Source organism: Dermacentor andersoni, chromosome 4, assembly GCF_023375885.2.
Source record: "Dermacentor andersoni chromosome 4, qqDerAnde1_hic_scaffold, whole genome shotgun sequence".
NCBI lineage: Eukaryota > Metazoa > Arthropoda > Arachnida > Ixodida > Ixodidae > Dermacentor > Dermacentor andersoni.
The window spans coordinates 42,900,923-42,927,039 of NC_092817.1; the positions used below are offsets into that span (position 1 = coordinate 42,900,923).

At 46.7% G+C, this 26,117-nt stretch overlaps 1 protein-coding gene across 2 annotated transcripts in view; it reads left to right on the forward strand.

The window, feature by feature from the left end:
• LOC126537006 (retinol dehydrogenase 5-like) overlaps positions 1–26,117 on the forward strand; it is a 63,378-nt gene that overhangs the window by 23,789 nt on the left and 13,472 nt on the right. The window contains exons 1-2 of one of the 2 annotated variants that reach the window (XM_050184101.3): positions 25,041–25,249; positions 25,399–25,671. In XM_050184101.3, coding sequence (XP_050040058.2) covers positions 25,217–25,249; positions 25,399–25,671 — 306 coding nt within the window. In that variant the 5' untranslated portion in view covers positions 25,041–25,216. Of the gene's footprint in view, positions 1–25,040; positions 25,250–25,398; positions 25,672–26,117 lie in introns of those variants that run through there. The other variant, XM_050184102.3, reaches the window with a different exon arrangement.

A 26,117-nucleotide genomic window follows, 5' to 3' on the forward strand; every position in this document is an offset into this window, starting at 1 on the left:
ATACATTCGACTTCGCCTTTCATACCTCTACGGCCTATATATATATATATATATATATATTTTAGGCAGGATACTGCAGTGTTACCTTGGGAAGCGCGCTTGTGCCGCCATGGCTTGGTAAACATCCGAACGACTTCACGTTATATTGTTCTGGCTCCACATAGCACTAGACCTCAATTATTGGGTGTAACCTGCAGTAAGGAACACCAGGCTCGCTGCTTCTGGAGCTCATATAAATGGTGAGTTCCTTGCATTGGCTTCTCTATAGGTGCTATCTTTTGCCGTATTGTAAATATCCAGAGACCAAATGATATGTATGTCAGCGAACGACAAAAAAAAAAAAAAAAAGAAAAATACGGGGTAACGTTGAGAGACAAAATGTCGACAGAATCAACACATCGTGGCCGGATGATATTCTAGTCTAGATTAGGAGGGATCAGCGGGGTTGTATAGGCCGTGCAATGCGTACGGTAAACTGATGAATGGTGGTCCGTTAGAGCGAAGGGACGACTGCCAACGAGAAGGAAATGAAGGATTAGATGGAGTGTTGAGATTGGGAAACTTGCAGGCACAGCGTTTGTACGTCTGACATTAAAAAAATTGGCAACAAAGATTTCTGTGAGAGTCATTCGTCCTGACAGGGGCACCCAAGTACAGGTTGAGTCGCGATGATGGCTAAATATACGTGTGAGCATACGCTTGCGTGAGGAGGCAGCAAACAGAAAAAAATTATTTGCGGGATACGTGGAGAACCGCCCCCAGTGTTCGTCATTTTCACGATAAAGCTTGCGCTCTGCTTGTTCAATTTGCCCCACAATGTTCTAAGTATACAGGGTGTTTCACTTAGCTCGAGCCAAAATTTACAAAATATGGAAATGCCACGTATATGGACCAAACCAAGGTAACGCTGTTTGCGGTCATTTGGAGATACTCAGATTAATTCTTGCATTCCACCTAATTAGATAATTATTGTTAATTGATTATCGAAGTTCTCAATTATTGTAATTAGATGAAAAATGTCGAGGAGAAAATTGTAGGGCGACATAAAAAAACTCCCGATGCAGCTTTCTGTTGCTGAACAAGTGCTACATAAAAGTGTTTTTCCAAGTGTGAAAGTAGCCCGCGAATACACGCAAAGTGCCTCGAGTGGCCAGTCAAGCGGCAATTTTGCGCGTATTGGCGGGATGCTTTCACGCTCGGAAAAACACTTCTATGCAACACGTATTCAGCAGCAGAAAGCTGTACCGGGAGCTTTTTCATGTCGCCCTACAATTTTCTCATTGACACTTTTAATCTAACTATAACAAGTGAGCAGTTGAACAATTACTTAAGACTGAATCTCTAATTAGGCGGAATGCAAAGAGTAATCTGAGTAACTCCAAGCGACGGAAACAAAATTACTTTGGTTCGGTCCAGCTACGTGGCATTTGCATATTTCTTTAAAGCTTGGCTCAAGTTACGTGAAACGTCTTGGTATATTTCGCTTTGCTTTCGAATGTCGTCAGCGAACCGATCACCGTCCTCCTTTAGGTGTACGTATTTTCTTTTTGACACTCCGTCCCCTACGGTATTTTCTTACGTCTTGTCAAGAGCTTTATTGCCTTCATCCTTTCACTCAACTGCACACTAATACCGAAGCACTGCACATAGCCAGTTCATTCTTCCGTCTCTGTATGTTATCGTCAGCGAACATCACGTGACGTAATTTCGTACGCGCACTTGCTTGCTATGCGACTGCTGTCGGAGGCCGGCCTATCCTTGCGAGCTAATTTCCGGCGTTTACTCGACCCGCACGGTTCCTCCCGTGGCCTTCGTTGCATAAGCACGTGGAGTCCTGAGGAACGCGGGCGCGATAGGCAGAAAATAACGTATTCTGCTGTCGTGGCGAGGCCCTTTTCTCGCTCTGTAATCGGATCCTTATCACCTCATTTTCACGCGTGAGCTTTCTCGTAGAGTTCACCTATCGCATAAATTAAGCGCTGGGAGGCGTATGTTTACGCGGTGACGTGCGAGCTTGCCCGAGGTTACCGCTAGCAAAAAAAAAGATTTTAAAAAAGAAAAGAAAAAGGCATTCGCCAACTAACTTTTGCTGCAGCAACAATAAATCTATCAAGCAGCTAAAGACAGTGTCAGGGGGTGGTTATACCCTGCAGCTGTATCTCAGAGGCGAAACAATAAAGGGAGGGGGAGGGGGCGAAGGACGCTATTCGTGCTTCGCATGTACACCATCTTTGTTTCAGTCGGATACCGCGAGGTTGCATCAAGTGTGTCCAAGAAATAATTTTCGTCCGTCGTGACTTCCAAGTTGAACTAAGTTCATGAGTCATGTGCACTCAGAGTTGATTTGAGTTCGAAACTTTAGAAGGGGAGAGATAGAGAGAGATAGAAGCATTCTTTAATGGACGCTAGAGATATTTGCCTGACAATACGCCTAGCACGCTGTAATAGCGCGCAGTGTCGTTCAGTTTGACGCCACGCGGCCAGCACGACGTCAAGTTTGTTGGGACAGAGGAGGAGGAGGAGGAGGAGGAGGAGGAGGAGGAGGAGGAGGAGGAGGAGGAGGAAAAAACTTTATTCTTGTCCTGTACAAGGTGTTGCCACCCGCCTGGCTAGTCCCATGTTGGGACCGGGAGGTCAAGCCTCCTAGCCCTATCACGGGCGTACTGGACAGCCAGGACTTGAGGGATATGATCTGGAGATCTTATCATTCCTAAAATCCGATTCCGGGAAATGCCAGGGCCGAGCGACCCACACTCCCAGAGCATATGTTCAGATGTCGGCAATGTATTCTATAGGAGAGTTGATTGTTCGGCTAGCTGGTTTTCCATAATTGAAGTAGTAGCTAAGCGCGATGAAAAGCACAGAGACAAGAAAGGTGGACTAAGACCAGCCTCCTTGGTCCACCTTTCTTGTCTCTGTGGTTTTTATCGCGCTAAGTTACTACTTCGATTGAGATGTCGGCCAACTTGTGCCAGACTTGATCCTCCACTAATGTCTGTCTCGTGACGCCACTAAGGTGTCAGCATATCAAAAAGCGATTGCGCAGCACCATCCCGACAGGCGTGAGGTTTTTCGAACGACAAGATTAGTACTTTAGGACAAGCTTTGAAAAGTTGTTTACATTTGAAAAGTGACCAGCAGAAAAAAAGAAAGCCAAGTGGCAATGCACGTCTCTGCTCTTTTTCCTACGATGTGCGCTGTCACGTCCATTTATTTACACACTTGGAGCTTGCTTATAGAATAGTAGTTCTATCATTCATATACTGCACCTAGGCCAGAATTCTGAGGTATCGCCGTGCTAATGGTCTTCCCTGGCGAAGTGAAGGACGGCTTTTACTGTCTTGAGAGAAGTGGTGTTAACGAAAGGCCATCAAATGTAACAATAACAACGCCCGCGCACCCCAAGGCGTCCGTCTCTTCGTGGATCGAACGTGATCGACAGTTACAGCTTGGGAACTACTAGCGCCTTGTCAGTCGTGTCAACTGAGAAATCAATGGAGTCTGACGAGGACACACGTTAGTAAATAGCGATTTGCGCCTTTAAGTGCAACTTGAAAGGCGGAACAGCATTGACTGACAGCAGGTGATTGCATTTTCCGGCGGCCCCGTACTTTATTAACAGGCGTGTAGCTCGTGTGAGCTGCTGAAATTTGTATGTATGTATGTATGTATGTATGTATGTATGTATGTATGTATGTATGTATGTATGTATGTATGTATGTATGTATGTATGTATGTATGTATGTATGTATGTGTGTGTGTGTGTGTGTGTGTGTGTGTGTATGTATGTATGTATGTATGTATGTATGTATGTATGTATGTATGTATGTATGTATGTATGTATGTATGTATGTATGTATACGCGATGCTCAAATGAAAGTTTCTTGCTTCAGAATTAGGGAATAATCTTTGAGAATAAATTGTTACTCTTCTTACATTTACAGTTCTTTCCACACCCTACCATAGCGAGGCAGTACAAAGCAGAGAAAATTGACGTCTCGATCAAGTGCCGTCTCAAGCTTTGTTTTGCACTACGAGTTGTTAAATACAAATCATTAAAACAATCTAAACAAATTTTAGTTTCGGGGCGCAACTCTCTGAAGCATCGCAGTTCCTATCAATTTGTACTGTAGGAAGCCTTCAGAGTTACTTTTTTTGCTTGCGTCAGTCAAGTTATACGTATTTCTCCCATAAAGATTTAGTCTTCACGTGAACTCGACACTCTCACTAGCCTCATTTTCCGCCGCATAAGAGTTGACATCCCCCTACCCAAGCGACGAACAGACCACTAACCTTTCTTAGATACACACAGCTTCTGGGACACAGCCCCTTAGGGAATAAATGACGCGCTATAGTGTCAGCTGTCAGCGACAGTGAGTAGAAACATGCATGTTCTCGATTGGGCAACGAATGTGTCGGACGCTGAACGTCAGATGCGATAATTAGCCGGAGGATGCCGCACGAGAAGTAGGGCACGAAAGGTCACCTTTTCCGCCGCGTCAGCCCCTTTCGTCCAACTTCTCCCTGACCCGCTATTCCGGAAATTGTTCGCGAGCAAGCTGCCCTTTTTTTCCCCCGCATACGTTTTTTGCTAATTTCCGCGTAAGGGAACAGCGGTTTTCCATCACGTCTCAGCTAGCCAGCGCAGCGGCAAGAAAATGCAGCTGACCTTTGCGTGGTTATATTACGAGAAAGGGGAGCCTGCGTCTAACTATTACTTGTACACCCACGCCCTCTTGCTGCCATTATACTGCTCCATTACTTACCCATAGTAATCGGCGAAGCTGTTTGACTCACAGGCATCAATGGCCCTTTGTGTGTGCGTATTTTTTTTTTTCAGGGCAACTGAATGATTCGTGGGCGTGCCTCCCTTTTTTTTCTCCGTGCGCAGTAAATGAGGCGTAAATCGCGTCAAACTTCGCGAACACGCTGTGGAGACGCGGAATCAATGGAGCGCTAATTAAGTTGCAAGGGAGCGCAGTGTGAACACGTCCGGCAGACGAGCAACGACGTCAACGGATTGGGCATCACCCACGTCCATCCCGCAGCCTCTGTACGAAGCGGCTCGCGTAGGCGACGGAGAGGTCGATAGCCCTGCAGCCTGTACGCCTTCCTCTGACGCACTCGCTGCGTCGTTTCGTGGACGGAAATGAGGACAATACCTCAGCCGGGCGCTCTATATATGGAAGTAGAAATGTTACCAAAGAGTGAATTATGCTAAGGAACTAGGAATATATATATATATATATATATATATATATATATATATATATATATATATATATATATATAGACAGAGGGTTTAGCAAAGACAGACACTCCATCAGTTTATGCTGTCAAAATATTCTTCGCATAGTCCTACCTATTAGCATTTATTTAGAGATTAAAAAACAAGTTTATTGCTAGCGGTGCAAATGAAAGGAAGGACACACACTTTTTTTTTTTTCGCAGGAGAAGTGAGGGGAGGTGGGATGAACATTGCGCGCGCGAACGTCGACAGCAATGGCATCAGTACAAGTAATTTCCTGCACTTTTATGTATTTGGGTCATCTTTAGCCATACGATATCACCGAAGGTTGCAAAGTGGAGTCCTTGCCTACTGCCAGACGCAATGTAGTCGCTGTGTAAGAGACGGCTGACTAGTTCCTGCAGACGCTGTCAAAAATCCGTGACGTTACCGAAAGCTGTGCGGTTGGTAATAGCGATGAATGAGCGATCGATTAAATGTATCCCACAATAGGATTGATCTTCGTCGATGTCCACCTTTCATTTGATCGGCTTGATTGATTACACCTTTTCGATTAATCGTTTTCGCGCGCTTGACAGGAGTACTGTCGTACTGGAATGACCGCGCACGAGCAGTGACTGTGCGGCTGTGGCGTGGCGACTGTCGACTGTTTTATTTTTTTAGTTTTTTTCGAGTCCCGAGTGATGCCCAGTGGAGCGCTTCCCCTCTCTTCTTCCACGCCGCACACGCCGCCCGAGGGCGTTGAAAGGCCCTCGCAATTCAAGGCATACTATAGCAAACCAGTCTTCTTTGGATCGTTGTGCCATTCTCAGTCCACTAAAGACGTGGCACAGCATGCGCTTGACATTTGACGTGGCGATTGCGTTCACGTCGATTCCAGCAAATATGTGGCGCCCTAGCGTCTCTTCTCGCATGCTGGTTCTGTTGCCATTTAAAGAAGGCGTCGGTTTCACCCAAACATCCCAGCCATAATTGACATTCTTTCCCTGTAGAAAAGAACATATGGTTTAAAATCCTAAACCGGTAATCTCCTCTTCTCTTGGGCATATTGAAATTTCTTGCATTTTCTTGTTGGACGTCAGCTTTCGCTTTTGCCATTTTTCGTTATTTCTTGTTTAACTGTAGGTACTATAAAGGAATACACTCGTGCCACGTATCTTATTTAGTTCTGCACTAAGTGTCATATTATAACACATCACAAGAAGCCAACAAACACTGACACCAAGGACAATATAGGGGAAATTACTTGTGCTTAATAAATGAAATAAACAAACGATAAATTAATGGAAATTAAAGTGGATGAAAAAAACAACTTGCCGCAGGTGGGGATCGTTAGCCACCTGCGGCAAGTTGTTTTTTTCATCCACTTTAATTTCCATTAATTTATCGTTTGTTTATTTCATTTATTAAGCATAAGTAATTTCCCCTATGTTGTCCTTGGTGTCAGTATTTGTTGGCTTCTTGTGATATGACTGATAAAAATCGGGCCCCTCGGTTAACCCCCTTTCTTCTCGTTTATATTATAACATATATAGTTTATATTCTCCGAAGTCACTACTGCCAACTATATTTAGTCTTTAACAAGTTGAATTTTATCCTTTATGAAACGCAAATAAACTTTTGTTTCAAACTTGATTCCACCTCTCAAACATTGAAACATGGTCCAACAAGAGTAGATACCTGTGTTTCAACCTGTTTATAAGTTCCCCCCCCGAAAAAAAAATTTCGGCTAATCAATTAATCGATGAAATACCTTGCATCGAAAGCGAATTATCAATTAAAGGCTAAAATGATGAATGATTCATCGTTAATCGAATAAAACAAAATTAATCGACCATCCCTGAAAGCTGATGCGGAAATCGCCATGTCACTGCCCCTCAGGCTTCTCCTTGTCTCTCATCAAGTCCTCAATGGCGGATGACTGAACACTTCGTGCGGTGTTTTGGAAGTGTAATTTCCGCTGAACTTTTTTTTCCTTTGGGGGCTAATGACATGTCTGCGGTGTTTTTTGCACGCATGCAAACAAACTCGAGTGGTCTTTCCATGCATGTACTAGGTGTGGGAAAGAGAAAAACATCTTGTCGTGCGCTTGTCTCTGTCGCATAATCGACGATATTTTCGAGTAGTACGTCCCACATTTCAGTATTCGCGCCCGGCTGAAAGCTTCAAGAGGTGCACAGTGTGTAATACCCGATGAAATAAATTTATCAGTGCAACTATACGTATTTGTGCATAACCTGAAATGGGCGTTGAAAAAACCTATACATGCAGGCGTGTGCACTGAAAAACATTAGAAAACGTCAGATTATAAAACATAGCCCGAAAGCACCGTTCTGGTGCAGAAAAAAAAAAAAAAAAGTCCAGAATTTTATGCATTGCTTTATTCTATTGTCACTGCCGTGCACTATAATCAGTGATGTTGGCTCATATTTTAAACGTCAATTTTGTCAAATTGTCTACTGCACCGAAGAATTCGTTCTTCGTTGCCACAGCCTTACTACATATCACTCTAAAAGCAGTATATTTGGCTAAGAATGTTTTAATGCCTGCGCAGTCAGGGTGCTTTCTAATGAAAACCGTTTTTATGTGCTCTAGTGTGTTGACCCCAAGAAGGAACCTATTACCGTGGCATAATGGAAAAGTTTCCTGCGTCGTATCTTTTGTTCGGTCTTATTTAGAGCACCCCTTCAATAAATAAATAAAAAAAGCTTTTCGTGCGAGATTGACTCCATGAAAGGAGGCGTTCTCTCAGTCAAGAAAAGAACAAAACAAAGAGCTCCGCTTCATTTTTCTCGCAGATCACCAACTTGAGTACATTTCTATGTGCCCGCCTTGAATATGGCTTTTGTGTTGGATCAGCACCGCGAACAGCAGTTGATAAAATCAAGGCAAAAAAGAAAAAAAGCGCTGTCGACATACCCGTCTTAATGACTGTCGTGCCAGACAATGCATTGCGCGCAGACAACGCAGAAAGGAAAAGAAAAGTTGCTCAACAGCTCGTGGGGTATACTTTAAAGTTGCCACAGGTGGTTGAATTACGCAGCAGACAACCTCTGAAAAAGAGCTAAGCAGCATTGGGCTAGGTCAGTACTTGGGAGGGGAACCTCTGAAGAAGCGCTCAACACATGACCCAAAGTGCTTAATGAAAGAAAAAAAATGAAAAGAAAACGTACGCATCTTAAGGATACGCATGATCAATTTCAATATAACTATAGGGAGCCTTTATGCAAGCACACAACGTGAAGGCTCCCTAGAACCAGCTATCCCGCCTTGCCACCTCGCGTGAAAGGTGTGCGCGACGTGACGTGAAGTGGTGAAATTACGACACCGCTTTCTTGATTATCGGAACGAGCGCTGCATTCTATAAATCCGTCAATTTTCTAGTGAACAACTTCCAAGTGGGCGTTGATTAGGGGAGCCGATGGAGACGGATGGGACGACAGGAATGGCGCGCGTAGCGTCAGCATTCTTATTTGCACGTCGACGACTTGCTTGCTGCGTTGACGCGATGACGGTTACTCCGGCGAGACTTCGCGTACTATACGAAAAATTTGGAGGATGCTTAAGCTTCGCCTTTAAGAGTGGAACGCGATGGTATTCAAAAAATTCCTTGGCTGCTTCTCACGCTTCCCGACAACGGCAGCTTTTGTAACCGAAATGTTTCCCTCGAAACGCTGGCGGCAAACGCTGTGCACGAAGGCGTTTTTTCTGGTGCGTTCTTTACAAGATGTGTGTTTAGAAAAAGTTTATTTCAACAAGAGACGATACGAACACTGAGTCATAATCACGGCACAATTCCACCGGGACGATAACATGTAAGAAACGAAACACAGCACGTTTTCAACGTGAGTAATGTCCGAGTCCTCACGCACCAACATATAAACACATATACCCACGGAAAGGCACAGTTACACATAAACTAAATGCCACATGTACAAAATGATTTTCACTATGTACAGTGTACACATGGTTATGTACAATGATGATGTGATAGAACACTTTACACAATTTTGAAGTGATGTGCATGAGATGTGTATATACAAAAATGATCATGTATACGAGAGGACACACACACAGAAATCACGGGCACCTGCATTCTATGTGCATTAAATGAATACTTCTGATGGTCTGGCCAGCGTTGAGAGCTCCGTGTCGAAGAAAATCCGGCGTCGGTGTCCGGCGTCGGTGGCGCCAAAAGAAGTAATATCCCTAACCAGAACCACGCAGATCATCCGCGTGGCGCAGATGCGTTGCTGGACTAATTTAATTTTTCAAAGTAAAATTCGTCAGAAAATTTGTAAAGTTCGAGTTACACACACCCTACAGATATGATAGCATCGGATTGTAATTTGAATATACAAGAAAGTAATTTGAATATACAAGAAAAGATAATTTTGTTACGCGGAAACACAAACACAAATCCCTTTTTTCCTTGCTTATGGGGATATGAGCCATTGATGAGCCACTGCTTGTAGCATCTGCCTTACGAAAGTATGAGCCATTGCACTGCCCTGTATTGCCGCCGGGATCGGTCCACCATTGTTTTCTATCGGGCGCCGTGTAGCAGAATATCCGATGTTTAAATTACGGGGTTTTGCGTGCCAAAACCATCATTTGTATATGAGGCACGCCGTAGTGGTTGACTCCGGAATAATTCGGACCACCAGGGGTTTTTACGTGCACCTAAATCTGCGTACACGGTTTTTAAATGCGAACCTTAAGCGTTCTCCAAGTTTTCTTGTCCTCGCCCCCTCCACGGCGGCAGCTGCCGCTGCCGCGGAGGCGAGTGCCATCTTAATGGTGTTGCAAGGACCAGAGCGGCGCGCGCCGCTCCTACTAAGACATGTCCAACGGCAGCTGGAAAATGGATTTGTGTTTGAGTTTCCGCGTAATAAAATTCTCTTATGTTCAAACAAAAGGCGACGCTATCATGTCTGTAGATTGTGCGTAAGTCGTACTTTACGAGTTTTCTGACGCATTTTACTTTGAGAAATTCAATTATTTGTGTAACACCCTATGTGCTACGCGGAGTGCCTGCGTGGATCGGGAAGCGTAGTTCGGGATGATTTTTCGCACACGGACATCGCCGCCGACGCCGGATTTTCTGCAACACGATGCCCTTGAGGCTGGCGCGCTAAAACTACAGTATTCTTCTGCAGCGGTTGCCAGGCAAACATCTCCATTATTAAACCTTGTTTCTCTCTCGCTTTGGAGCGGTTGATATTAAGGTGCAGTTCAAGAGCATCCGGTTGACAATACAAGCGCTTTCGTTGTCAACCAAACACTCTTCGTCCATTTCGGGTTGTGCTTCTCAGTATGTATTTCAGTATGTACTCAGTATGTACTCAGTGCTCAGGTAGTACTCAGTATGTACTCAGTATGTACGGCTCGCGTCTTGTAACTTTCGTTTAAATAGAACGGAACTGCATCTGGAGAAGTTCAGAGTCGCGGACATAGCAATCCAAGTCTATAGGAGACAAAACTCGTCTACTGCCAACTAGGCTGTGAGGAATAAGATTCGGGGCAAGGTTGTTTTCATGGCTGGAGGAGCCAAAAAGGGCATCCCATATATGTCGCGTATCCTTCTTAATTCTCGTCCTGGGATTCTAAGCCATAAGTCAGTTTTAACCAAAAAACTTTGAAATTGATGACGTCACAAGGGCGTCCCGGCGGTGAGGATTCGGCGCGAAATTAACAAGAAACTGAAGCTTTGACCTTCATTTTCTCTTCTAATAATCAACTTATAATTTAGAAGTTGAAGACAACAGTTTCTCAAAGAACGGTTTATGCGCCTAGGGTGATTTAGTGTTTTGCGTTAGTGTCTCTTGTGTCTATGGCGTTGCGCTGCTGAGCTCGTTGTAGCGGGTTCGACCCCAGCCACGGCGACCGAATTTCGATTGGGGAGAAACACACGCTCAAAAAAAAAGAAAGCACTCGTGCATTCAGATTGAGTGTACATTGAAAAACCGCAGGTAGTCAAAATTAATCCGTATTATATATTAATCCGTAAGTTATATTACGGTAGTATTTACGGTATAGTATTTCTATTAATCTGTAACTTATAATTAGATCGTGGTTTTCGCACGTAAGACCCCATAATTCAGCTTACCTTTCAAAACAAACCTTTCATAACAGTTTAACCTCAATATAACGTAACATTTTTTATTCGGTAACTGTAACCAGACACATAAAAAGAAATGCCCAACCTGCGTGTCCCTCTGTGATCTGTTTCCCGCCTGTCTTTCAATTTTGCTTTTATCGTGTTTGTCTCTCTACAACACGGCGCACTGTTCCCGTTCCCTACGAACACAGCAGCCATGCGGCGTGTAGACGCGCATCGGCTTTCGCCGGAATTGAGCCTCTCTGCGACGGGACGGAAAAGGGCTTCCGAGAACGAATAGGGAAAAGAGCGGCGCAGCGGGGCCGTTAATTTCCTGGGGAGGATCGCGTGACCGATGCGCAATCGTCGAGGCTGCGGCGCGTGCGCGCCGGGCAGCGTGCGCGAGCGACCGAGACCGTCAGTGGGCACGCAACCGAGCTGAACCCGAACGAAGAATGGCGACCGCGCCCGGTGCTGCAGCTTGCTGCGCTCCTGCCTCGATTTCCTCGTCTGCTTCCTTTTCGTGCCTCGGCTCACCGCTTCGTCGAAGCTTCGTACGCTCCCGACGTTACTGCGAACGGCTGGCTGGCTGCCTGTCCAGAGTCTTACCGCATTCGTTCGAATGTAGCGGTCGACCTTCCGGAATATATTGGCCAGAACTATACGGGCGAGGACGAATGCATGCTGGAGGAGCCGATCGTGGCTGGGCAACAGCGACACGCATGTATGCTATATGTTTTCGCCTTAAGAGGAAGCCTGAGCTCCGATTTCCCTATGCGAATAGCTGCAACGCGCAGGAATGCTTTTATAAAAGAACCGCTCGACAAATTTAGATTAAGTTTGTCGCATTTGAGAAAGGAAGCTAAAATCTACTGTCTCTAGGTAGTCCAGTTTTGGATTTCGGGATCAAATGTTTTACGAAAGTTGCCAAATTTTGGCAAGCTCCCAAATAATACAAGAGCGAAGGTTAAAATCCATAACTCTACCAAAAGCGGATATCGCAGTTCTGTAAGCTGCATGTATTAGAGCACTTAAAGTAGATTTATTTGATAAATGTATTTACAGCTTATCCGAGGTTGGTACACTCTTTACGTGGACTTTTCAAAAGTCCTAATCACAAACTAAAGCATATTTAGGAGGGGTGTATAATTTTTCGGAGGCGTGCCAAATAATTTTCGGAGGCGTGCCAAAACCACTTTCTGATTATGAGGCACGCCGTAGTGGAGGACTCCGGAAATTTCGACCACCTGGGGTTCTTTAACGTGCACCTAAATCTAAGTACACGGGTGTTTTCGCATTTCGCCCCCATCGAAATGCGGCCGCCGTGGCCGGGATTCGATCTCGCGACCTCGTGCTCAGCAGCCTAACACCATAGCCACTGAACAACCACGGCGGGTCGGAGGGGTGTATAATACATCAGTTTTGTTCGCCTTAGATGTATCATTAGGTGCCATTTAATTCCGAAATCGGGACATAGTTTTACACGAAGCTGTATTTGGCTAGCCGATTCATCCATCCGTCTGTCCGTCTGTCGCCTGTACGCCGAAAACTCCTCCGTCACGACCCCATGTGCATGCGCGAAAAAAAAAAGGAGGAAGAGAGGCGCACGATTGGCTCCTCCAGTAGTGACGTCGTTGCTCTCCGTCGCAGCCGAGTGTGCGCGCAGCAGTTTATCTCCGGCTCCGAAATGGGTAGGCCACGCATCATACGTACTCCTGAGGAGCAGGCAGCTTTCGATCAGCAACGCCGCGAGCAGAACCGGAAACGAGCTCGCCTACGCCGTACCGATGCTGCAGCCTGCGCACAAGAACAGCCTCGTGCAGCTGAGGACAAGCAGCAACTGCGTACCGAGGATACGGCAGCCTACCAAGCCGTCGTTTAATGAATCATCGGGATTAACCCAGTGATTAACACCGGGGCCGAACGTTTCAGCTTCGCTGGTTAACCATCTATACGGAGTGCTTTTATGGCAGTAATTTTTATTGCTTATTTAGTGTTGTAAACTTTATGCATTGGTGTTTTCTCTTTCAGATTTGCAAATTTCAACTTTGATTTCTTGAATTGACAGCTTGTATACTAATTCACTTTCTACAGTGACTAGATTTTATTTCATTTCATTTGAAATGCAGCAAACCTCACGAAATTTGGTACAGTGGGTTGACGAGAAAAACGATTTATCAGTTTCTGTGTATTTGGATAGGAGCTGCCAAACTGAAGCGTCCTCTTAAGGGAGCTTTAAGTGCCGCGAACGTACTGCCGTTTACATTTTGCCGGATTCTCGGATCTGTGGACAGCTAGAGGAAAGCTCGTGGCCACCTTCTGTGACTATTCCTCTAACTGCAACGCCTTTGAGACGTCTTTGTGTTGCGTGAGTGTTCCCTTTGGAAGACAATCGTAAAGGAACTGCACGTTACAGGCAATGTTGCTAGCAACGCCTTACACAAACAGTTACGTTAAATATTATGGATCACTGTAGTATTAGTTTTGTGTGCTCGCTGGTTAAGGTACGCGTCACACGGTGCCGCTACCACCGTTCTCGCTTCCCAGCATCGTTTTGTAATAAAATTTAGCTCCACTGTCGTGTAACTTGGTGAGACTGTTGCGATTCGTGCAAAGAAGCGTCCAGTAGAGGAAGAAAAAGCGCAGTTGAATGAACACCGTCGTTTTCCTAATATGAAGATTACCGCCCCACCTGAGCAATGCCCGAGGAAAGAACGACGTCGGTCACACTATCCCGGAAAATAGAAGAAATGCCGTAGCTGCACTTCCTCGGCCGATGACGACGTTATTGCTTTCCTAAAATGTGAACGGCCATGCGAATCCTCAACTTATTGAAGTGGCAGGAGGCGCCAGGTGTATAACTGTTGACGACATATCCTGCACACAAACATTTGTAGGACCAGCGCGCAGAAACCTAACGGAGCGCTGATGCTGTTTCTGAAGACTACCACACTATGCCGCCAAATATGGTTCCGAAGTGAACGCCGCTATGCGTAAGGCGGTCTGCAGTTACTGTCGCTATATTAGCGCTGGTGGCTAACGGGGTGCTCATCTGGCTCACATCCCTGTCTTTACTCTCCTTGCTCTTTCTCTCTTCCTCGTAGCCCTTTTCCTTATCTACCACAGACACATCCGCGAGCCGCACAGCCATTTCTTATTCACCTCACGAAGCGTTCAACTACGCATAAGTTTTCCAGTGCAAATTAAGGTTGCAACAGGCGTTATTGAACGCTCTTATCTTCACGCACGTTGACACGTGTGGAACCAACCAATGTTCAATTTCTTATAATAAATATAATTGAAATCCTCAGGTGTCCGGCTGAAATACGTTCGCTGCATTCTAACACGTGAATAAACACGGTATGAGTTAGTAGCTGCGATTTAAATGTGGTCTCCGCCCCTCCCGAGGCCTGAGATAATTGCATACTTCCGTGAGACCGCATAACAGCTGCTTCTTTATTCTTTCTTTTCATTTTGTTCTCACAGCGAAATTCAGAAATTGCTATTTAGTGGGCGCTGTACGGAAAATATCGATTTTCGCTGTGCTCCTCGGGTGATTCGTGACACAAGCGGTGCAGACATGGCTATGACTGCTGGTATACCCCCCAGGTAAACGGGAAATGAGCCGCGAGCGCTAATTCTCCGATTGGGCTTGGTAGGCCAAACTACCGGGACAAAATACAAAGAAAAAAGCAAGCATGCTGCTATGGCAGCGGTTTTGTTTAAGCGCGAAGGGGAAACTCCATCCGCCTTGTCGTCTGCTATATATGCCCTCGACGAGCGCAAGACTTTCTCTGTCGTGCGACCAACACTGCTCCCATTTTTTAAAAGTGATTTGTTCTTGCGCATCTTGTTTTCAACATTTTTCAACTTCTACTTTTCTTGTACTCACAGCGTGTGCGCAGAACATCTGCGTTAAATTTTATCTTTTTTTTTTTTCTGTTCAAGATGCGCGAGCCTGCAGGCCATGGCGCGAGGCTATTTCGTTTCAGCAAAACACGAGTAGGAAAAAAAAATGTGTCTTGTGCACCGCTTTTATTAGCAACCTCTCGCACAGCAAGGCCATCAATACACAACACAACAATGTAGAGCTGAGTATCTCATTATTCAGCACAAATGGGCGCATTCCGTACTACTTCCTACATACACAAGACAGCTTCCTGCGATTTCTCATAAACAGGGCATTGCTACAGAGCGCATGTTCATTTCATGTGTACAACGCAACTCCACCGCAGCAATTTTTGTCGCAACAGTTATTTTCGAGTTATATAGATATATATAAAAAAAGATTATCAGGTGCAAAGCATACCAACATCTTTCGCACAGGGGTGGCGGCCGACGCTTTTTTGCGCTTCCAACGAACACCGTGTGATCGTTGGGATGCTGACTGCCCTCACAATGCGTCACAAATGCCCTTCACTCTAGTCGTATATACCACAATGCATCAGCTCGATGTTCCCAACGCCCACCGGTGGCGCAAATAGCGCCGGCGCCATGCAGTCCGAGTACCGAGTTTTCGTCGCTGAGCACTGTATATGCTACTGCATGACCGCCTATACACGCTAATCCACATAGGAAATGAAACTGGGGACACAGAGGCCTGCAGAGGGGGAGGATGGAGAGGATGAGGAGGGTCGGAGGAATTAGAGGCTCTCAATATAGTTGTACATGGTACGCACAAGTGAAATAAAGGGAACTACGTGGATGTAGATATGCTAGAGCTTGTCGGTCAAGCAAATATCCCAAAGAAACGAGACAAGAAATTTCAGTAAACGCGACGTTGCTTTATAGGAGAAGCCATGAGACCTAACATGCTTCGTTGCTTCCTAGCTCGGAATCGGCCAGGGTTCGCCGCCGAAACGACATGGAATGACTTCATATTCCAGCTGACTTGCTTGTAAATACCTATATGTATAAAAGAGAAAGTAGTTCAAAGGGAACAGGCACTTTCATAGTGGGACCACAAGAGAAAAAAGAAATGTGTGCTATTAATGTGGATAAATGTTCTTAAAGCAGTATATTGACAGGGTATTTTCCACTGTTCATTTTTTGCTTTAAATAAAGGTCCTCGACCTCAAAACACCAGAAAAAAAAATACTGCCAAGCATCAGGAAGCCCTAAATAATTTATTACAATAGCTCTTTTACGAGCCAGTTACTCTTTCATCTCCAATGAGGTGCATGTGTCGTGACGTCATCACACAGCGTGGGAGCAGGACATTGTGACGTTTCGGCTCTCGCTCTGGCCAGCTCGGTGGTATGGTGCGAGATATCTTGTTAGTAACGGTCAGCCCATGTAGGACCCTCCAGCTAGCTGTTACTACTGCTTCTCCCGAGTTGGTCGCAGTTTTAATTGTGACTAAGAAAGTATATTGCAGGCTATGCTAGAAATGCTACATGTAACCATGAACACCATCGAAAGCATTATTTCTGTTTACTTGATCAGAAAACAAGATATTTCTGGCCAGCGGAAATAGTTCCAGTGTGGGCAACGCGGACGTACGAGAGAAACGACGCCGCGCACGCCTCGTGCGGCTGTTCACGCGCGGTGCAGTAGCGTTGTGCGTGCACATGGTTTTACGTCAGTGCGTCGCCGTATGCAGTGCTTTGCCCTCTGATGCGAAATGTCAGACATAATATATAAGGTCAGACAAGCGGGACGGTCTTTGTGGGCGATCAAGAGGATTGCGCGAGGATTACGGGAAATGTATTGAGTTCGTCAAAAAGAAAGGAAGCAACAAGGGAAGGAAGTTGCTCTCTCTTCTGTTTTAATATCCGCACACGCGATACGCCTCGGCTACGAGCGATGCGAACGACACCCTGTGGGTATCTTAGAGATCAGCGAAAGTGGAGCGGAAGTGTATCTGTAGAGAAGCTTGGTATACGCCAACATCCCGCCGCCGGTATTTTTTTCCGCCCTCGACGTAAACCACACTGGAGGGATTACCTCGAACGGATAAGCGCACATTTTAGCTGCGCGAGGTTGTCTGGGTGGGCTGAGACAGTCGTAGAGGGGCAGTAATCGCAGTGTCTACGAAAAAAGACAAAATTCTAACGAGACGTGCGTCTGCGATTAAGGCAACGTAGAAAGCGCACCATTTGTGACCTTTCGTTGTCTCACCCATCCAGGAAGGAAAAAAAGATAGGAGAGAGCATTACGTCACGCAGCACGCCTCGGCAAGCGAACGCTCCGTGACGCCAGTCCCTTTGCTCAGTAAATCGCTCAGTGTCGGCCCAACACGTGACCTCTTGCGTCGAGATCACGGAGCGAGAATCGAGATTTGCCGAGACGTTTGGTGGCCGATAGTTGGTTCTTTATTCTCTGGGTAGTTTTTTAATCGATACGCTCTCGGCCTGCAGCTGCTCGGCTGCTCTGGCTGTATCTCTGGTCACATTCTGCCTGTACCTCAGGTCACGTGTTGAGACGACACACTCGGCTTCAGTAGCGTTGCGCGATGCTCTTTCCTACATTTTTTCTTCCTTTATGAGTCCACCTGTCCACGGCTAGTTTGTTTGTATATCTTCTCTCAACGTACTTAACGGCGAAAAGAGCGCGGGGGGGGGGGGGGGGGGGGAGGGGCATGTGTTTGTGGCAGGGGCTCGTTGTCCTTGGAACTGATGTTCTGTTGCGGTAAATCACTGAAAATAATCACTCACTCCCGAAATGAGCCATTTTTGTGCCTTTATACTTCAGTGCATTGTTGTCCGTGGGAAAAATGCGTGTCTGTCTTCAGGTGACGTTTCAATCTTCGCTATACGCTACAGCGAGCTTCGATTGTTACCTTCTTTGGTAAGGCCTGCTGGTTGTAGCATTCTGCTGCTGAGCGCGACGTTGAGGGTTAGATTCCAGGCCACGGGGGCCACATATCGACGGGCGCGGGATGCAAGAAACGTTCGTATCACTTGGATTTCGGTGAACATGTAAGAAACCCAGGTGTAGTCGAAATAACGTGGAGCGCTCCGTACAGCGCCGCTTACAACAACGTTTGTTTGAGACGTTAAACCAAATAAATCTACCACTCAACAAGTAAATAAATAAATAACCCGCACCCATTTAATCTCAAAACTCGGTAACATTAAAATTAAATTATGGGGTTTTACGTGCCAGAACCACTTCCTTATTATGAGGCACGCCATAGAGGAGGACTCCGGAAATTTCGACCACCTGGGGTTCTTTAACGTGCACCTAAATCTAAATACACGGGTGTTTTCGCATTTCGCCCTCATCGAAATGCGGTCGCCGTGACCGGGATTCGATTCCGCGACCTGGTGCTCAGCAGCCCAACACCATAGCCACAGAGCAACCACGGCGGGTAACTTGGTAACATACTACGCAGCCAAACTCGAAAGCAATACTCGCAATGCAAAACTCGAAGGACCTTTCGGCGGCGTTCAATGGGACATTAATGCTTTCGCATTCTTCTCTCATAGGAAGTGCTTAGGTATCCTCGTTCTTTTTTAAAATTTTCGCAAGGGTTGCTACACAGCAGAATCAAGAAACTACATTGAATTTAATTAAGGTGTGTTACGCGGAATTACACGTGTGGCGGAACGAAAGTGGAGCCAAAAGAAGTTCCGGTGGGCCCGAAGATGGTGGTGCGGCACCTTGCGCGAGTTTCGTATCGAACGCCGAGGTATAGGCAGGGCAAGTCGTCTGCTTGGCCGAATCGTCCAATGGCTTGGCGCGAGCGGCCGCTTCTTCGGTTGAGCACGGGCGTCCCGTGTTTTCATAGTATTTCTACAACACACACACACACACACGCACACGCACACGCACACACACACACACACACGCACACGCACCCGCACACACACACACACACACACACACACACGCACACGCACACACACGCACACACGCACACGCACACACACGCGCGCGCGCGTGCACAAGACATTTTCACGGCGTTGTGTCACGAGCGATCCTTGCCTTTCCCGGTCTGGTGGCGTGAATAATCGGCGAAATTCGACGGCAGCTGGAAGAGAAAGTAGTGCTTGCAATTAATTTCGTACAGCCGGAGATTGCAGTGCATGCATGTGCAATTTGACATGAGCACGATGAGGATTGGAAATGCAGTTTGACATGCAACACAAAGCACGTAGGGTCAGCTTCTTTGCAGCAATTTAGAGTTCCACGTGACTGCGATCGGCGAATGGCAGTGGACTCAGGCGTGAGTGTGGCCACATTCCTTCAACGCTAATCGCATTAACGTCGACAGCTACCGTGAGATGGCTTCTACTGTAATTTTTTTACAATGTTTTAACACAGCCAGAGAGGCGAGAATAGAGGTAACCGACAGGGCTCAATTTTATTTGTGTTTCAACTTACTGCCATATAAAGTAAACTGACATTTAAGTCACAGAAAGCAAAGGGGAAATTAAGGGTTATCTTCCACTGTAGTGCAGAAATAATAAAGAAAGGGAAATGAAAGTGGACGAAACGACAACTTGCCACAAGTGGGAGCCGAACCCACACCTTCCGCCATTGCACCTGCAATGCATTAACGTTAAACTTTAACCATCCTCCCATCAACTTTCTTCGTATTTGCGCATATGAGAACAAGGTTAGCACTGAGAATGCTAGGCAGTGCCACCAACCGGCCTCATTGTTTGTTTGCTTCATGTAGGCACTGCTGGAATGACCTGTGAAATATGTTGCCTATTAGCCGTCGCTCATAGTCGCCAGGATGGCCATTTATAAAACTCATAGTCGTTGTCACGGGGCTCCTAGTTTAGTCACGGGCGGTCGCATACGCCAGATGAATCGACATAAGTTAACCAGCGGTGTTGTGGCATTCGATTAACAAGCACTTGCCTTCGCTAGCGGAGGACCCGGTGCGTATCGAGGGACATCTGTCGACTTGCGACATTGAAGCGGTAGCTTAACGGTTCGTATCTCGCCGCATCGCGGCCCCGTGAAACGATATTAGCAATTCGGTTACAAGCGTTGCATACGCGGTGTCCGCTGCGTGCTATATATATATATATATATATATATATATACACGCGGGCGTTCACGCGGCTCGTTCGAGAGAGGAGAATGCCTCGCGGCTGGCGCGAACGTCAATAAAGAACTTCGCCGAGACCGTATACGAGGCCAGCCGATCTCGCAGGGTGACCTCTCCCCGAACTTGCGTATACGATAGCGGCGTTCCTCGATCGAGTTCCCCCAGATTGCGCGACCCCCTGCAGCCGCAGCCCCGCGGCAATGTCGAAGCCATCCGTGCGAGGAAGGGCCTTTGTTCGCGACCGCACAGTCGATTTCGCGTCCGCAGTTCAATTAATCGCCCGGAGGAACGTTCTCGCGGTGCCCCCGATGCCGTGAAAGGTGATGGGTCGTAAATTACGGCTGTTTCGGACATGACGTTGCCAGCGCGGCCGCACTTTTTTTTCTAGTAGAGCCCGGAAAAAAATAACCGCGGAAGCGAACGAGCAACGTATACGCGCGTAGCACTTCGCCATATACGGACGTTGTGCGAACGAACGCCATAAAGCAAAGGGGTTGGCAGTTTCGTCTGAAGAACGGCTATCACAGACTTTGTAGAGAACGGCTATCGCAGACGTTGTAGAACGACTGCACTGCCACATTGTGTTTCGGTACAAAAAAGGGCGTGCTTAAATGCTTGCTGCAAGCATCGCCGCCTGCTCCACGAAGTGGCCAGGGAGGAGCGTGCGAGCTACGCAGCAAGCGCAGGAGGCAGACAATAAAGCTGAACTCCTGCTGACGGCACTGACTCTCTTCCCCACACAACGTCAACTACAGCATAAACTACAAGGCTCTGCGTCTGCACCCCTTAGCCGGCTGTCAGGTGTGAGAAGTGTTCAAACGGGCTTCCCCCCCCCCCCACCTCAACATAATTGCCCTCTCCTCCGAATCGACGCCACCTCGTTCTCCACGAGCTGACACAAAAGGATAGAAGAAAAAACCGAACGACAAGACGACGTCCCGCTTTTACCCGAGCTGACACCAAGGATGAGCAAAAGGGAAAGGCAGGCTCAGGAGGAAGACTGCGACGACGACAGGACCGCCAGAGGTTATTTAAGGCCGTGCTGGCCCACGTGTTAATAAGAACCGCTCGATACTCAAATGAGAGTCACATCCATGTACCAATGCAGTGAATACAATCTTTTCAACTTTTTTTTTTCATCATCACGATGCCAGGCTTCGTCGTCGTTTCCTGATTCTTGAGGTGAAGGCCCACCGCAACCGGTCGAAATTATATCACCCCGAAGATGAAGCCTGCTCTTTGTAATGAGTTTACGGGCATCGCGCATACGCAGTCACTGTTCGCTTGTGCGCGCGCTTCGGCATGCATGCACCTGTGGGACACAACCCTGCATGGTGCACGCAGGATATACGTGTCAGCAGCACCAATGAGAGGAGTTGCCCAGTGTTCTTGCTGAGCTAAGAAAAAATCAACGCAGTTATGCGCGCATGAGGCCTTAACTGGGAGATAAGGCACGCGAAATTGGTTTGGGTGGAAGGCGGCTCACGGAAGAGAAACGAGGACAACAATAAGCCGCTTTGAAACACGGGACAGCAACCAACAACACTTGCCTTAGATGCGATGAATCGATATGCAAAGCAGGAAAATGTATCCCTGTGCGTACGCGCACGCCTTCTCTCTCTCTTCTTTCTCTTTCTCCTCTTTTTGTGCAGTCGACATCGGTGAACCTTTGAAAATGGTGACGCTTGCTTCAACGGCGCGGCCGCCAATGTGGATTAAGGCCAGAATTTTGAGAATCGTTTGGGTTTGACCAATAATGCAGGACGCGTTGGGGCAGCGCCGAGCATTGCTATACTTTCCCAACTTTCTTGTCTTCTCCTTCGGTGGTGCCGTCAACGCCCGTTCGCAACCCGACACTATTGGTTTTGTGCGAAATTTGCTTTCTTCCTGTATGCCAGGACCAGAACGACGAGATTTACTTATTTTGCGACACACTTCGACTTGTTTCCGCTTTAAAAAAACGCAAGCTGGTCAAAAATTAATCTTATGTCCCCAACTACGGTGTGCGTTATAATCAGATCGCGCTTTTGGCACGTAAAACCTACCATTGCTTTTTTTTAAATTTTAACTTGATGTTTGATAGCTTTGGCTTGAACGTAACATGGCATCAATGGGCATCAAACTGGCCCTGTTTGCAGGTGTACAGTCTTCTGCTCTCAAGTCACTCTCTTTCACTTATTATCTTTATTTTTATATTTATACAAGGAGTCTCACATAAACAGTGAAGTAAGGGTTGTATGATTAAGGAGCAGAAAGAGAGAGAGAAGGGATGTTGGAGATAGGGGCACTAACGTATACACATACGTTTGAAGTATTGCGTAACACACAATTACCACTTGTCGGACAGTTGCGTTGTTCTTAAAAGAAAAGTGTCGCAGTCCAGTTAAAACTCGCAGTGTGGATTCCGGCAGCGATCGGTCTCTTTAAAGTGGCAGTTATCAAAAGTGCCCACCGCGATAAGAGCAGCTGCCTCGGCACGCAAAATCGACGACACTATTGCGGATCAGTTGTCCATGATTAAGCAGTGGAACAGCTGCGGGGACGAGTTTCGGCGGCTGTCGTATCGAATGTTGCTGCTCGAGACCGTCGCAAGTGTTATGCCGTCATCGCATTCGAACACCGATATTAAATACTTGTTAAGTTCCTCTGAAATGACTGAAGCGTCAGAAACAGGCTGTTGATTAATAACGAAGGACGATTGTCTATGACCGTATGAAAGAATTCACTTCCAAAAGGTTTGCTTGGATTATCACTCATAAATGTGGCAAGAGTGCTTTCATATTAAGATTATCTGGCAGAGTGAATTTTGTAGTCTCAGAGCCGATTTCAGTAATCTTCACGCTGTATCCTTACTTCCTGGAATTTGCTGTCGGCAAACCTTTTTTATACGTCGGGAAAACTGGATGATTTCCGTGCTTTACCAGCCATGCTTAAGATTTCTTCTAACGCACTTTTTTGGGAGGGCGGAGGGTGTACGAAGTTTTATTTCCATTAGCGCAGAATATCGCTAACCGTATCTACTGGCTTGATAACACCACAGTGCACTGCCAATTAAAACATAATTGAAACTTGTTTCCAGTACAATAAATAGTGAGTCATGATGGGTACGACCGAATTCGCTTCCCACTTTGTCCTCGGGCTGTGTTTTTTTGTTCTTTAAAAACAATGTTCAAAATGAAAAGAAAAACGGTGTCCAGAATAGCGTTTTAAGCGTTTTCAAGGAACTACTTGAGTAAAATCAAATTAAAATGCAATGTCAATAAGCAACTCGCATAGTGCCTTGTCGCGACCGAGTGACATAAGCGAGCATCAGTCGATGTAAGGTAAATTAAAATAGCCACATAAAACCATCTTGAATTCGTGCAACTTGTGGGCTGCTATAAAACCTTGAACAGCAGAAGGTGAATTATCCGAGTTCGGAGGGGCGATATAAAGTACTGGATCCAGCAATATTAGGTTTTGCACCACATAGACTCGGATTCAGGCAACTTGGGAAGGAATTCAAAACTTATGTTTTCTTTCATAGATAAAGCTACGCCACCACCACGACCGGTACGTCCGTAGCTTCGTAAAATGCAAAAGCGTGGTGGCAGAAATTGAGTCTGATATTTGTCGACATGTTCATCTAAGAGCGAGCGGTAGGATTTCATAAGGCCAATTGAAATCAACAATTATATTAGCCAAACGTCAAGCATTAACATTTAGCAGGGCTAATCGAGGGTTTCCAGAACAGTTGACAAGTCGGTTAACATTACTAATAGGGTGTCTGTCTGGGCCTCTCACAAGCAAACTTCGGTCATTATGCCACACATAACGGACTCCGTTGATTAATGGTTGACCGTATTGTAACCGTGCTTTCTAGACGCTTTATCTAAACTCATCGGAGTTCTGCCACAGCTCCCAGCGCACGCGAGCAGAAAAATTTTCGTAGACATACTTCTGTTTCCTTCAGGTTCCGTGCATTAGTCGGCGTTTATGGTTTGTTCCGGAAATCGAGGAGCTTCCGAATGACGGGCCTGTACCTTCCCTCTTTGCACAATCGAAGTCTGTGGCAACGTTCGATGTCTTCGCATTTGACGCCGCCCACTTTTGCTGTTATTAGTTGTGTTACCGTTGACAAGAGGTGCTCAGTTCTCGGGCATACCATATACCACAATATTGTTCCGCCGGGGACGGTATTATAGATCGTCATTTTTGCGTTCAGTCGAGTGCGTGAACTATACCTAGGTGAGAAACATTGCTAGTGTTCTTATCACATGATTCTTATGCTGTGAGGCGCTCTTCGATCGCCGGAACCTTATTAGTATAAGGGTATAAGGGTATTTCTTGACTGATACGTACTTTGACTTATCGCTGCTGTGAAAGGAGGCAGAAGAAACTGCCTTTGGGGGCAAGATCCGCTGGTGGACAATATCAATCTGGAGTCCTCCACTATATGGCATGCCTCATAATAAATCTTGGTTCTGGCACGTCAAACTCCAGAATTCAAGTCAATTCAGAAGAAACGGTAACTGAAGCCATGACGCTTTAAAACCCACTCAACGCAAATTCTGTTCATTTTATGGGCGACGCCTTCATATAACCGGACAGACAACGTCGGTGTCGCCGCAGTCGCGCGGAGTGACGTAACACCGGCTAGTCTTAGATCTGCCGATAGGCGAACAGTTCATAAACGCTGCCAGCTAGTACCGGTGAGGGATTGAAGTGGGACGCGTGAAACGGCAGGACTGATTAGAAATCAGTGAAAACGGGCGTGAAGTGAGCTCGTTGCGGTGACGGAAAGCTTCCCAGACGATAGTACCTGTAAGCTTTCGCGGCAAGCTGAAGAACGAGACAGAAGAAAGTGGGACGGCCGCAAGCCATGTTGCTGCAGCACACCCTCCTCCGTGCTATTGTGTGTCGCTTTGCTTCCCTTCAGTGTGAAATGCCAGCTCGCTCAGCGTTTCACCCGTGTGATTTCTGAGTAAACCAAAGCCGAATAATGACGACGATGATGGTCGCTGTGTTCCTGACGCTAACTCCGGTTGACGCTTGCGCTTGCAGGAGGACTTTTACCGCGAGCTCGCGGTGTACCTGCTGACGCCGACGTTGACCTACTTGGCGCTGCGGCTGGTGCCGGCGCTATGGACGCCGCTGGTGTACGCCTCCTGCGCCATCGGACTGCCCGTGGTGTGCGTCTTCACGCTCGGGTACTTCCTGTACAGTCTGCTGCCGGACTCCGGCGTGTCGGCTACGGGAAAGTCTGTGCTCATCACGGGCTGCGACACCGGCTTCGGCCACCGGCTTGCCATTCGCCTCGATAGGCTGGGCTTTCAAGTACGTCGCCCCCGCCTCTTCGCGGTTTAAGTATGTAGACGACTCGCTGTACGAACCCGCGTGTGATCCTCGCTGCAGTGAACTGTCCGCAGAGCCGCATGAGCGAATAAGTTATGACCAGTAAACACACACGAAACGTCACGGCCATCCGATCCGTTGGACAACGCGTTGGAAAGATGGTATACCTTGGACTGCTGGAGCACGTCGGTAGCTTGTTAGGTGTTTTGTCGGTATGGCTAGTCCTAAGGTGAATACGAACGGACACCCACGGCACCGCTGAGGCATTGGGAGAGAGGGAGGCGAAGAACTTCTTCGGCCCTTGCACGACGGAGCTAAATTGCAAGGGCTGAAAAGCGATGACGCACAATTGGCAATGTTATTGAGACACAGAGCACAGCTGCGGCCATCTTGTTCCCTTCCTTCTTGCGGCGAAAGCGGCACGTGAC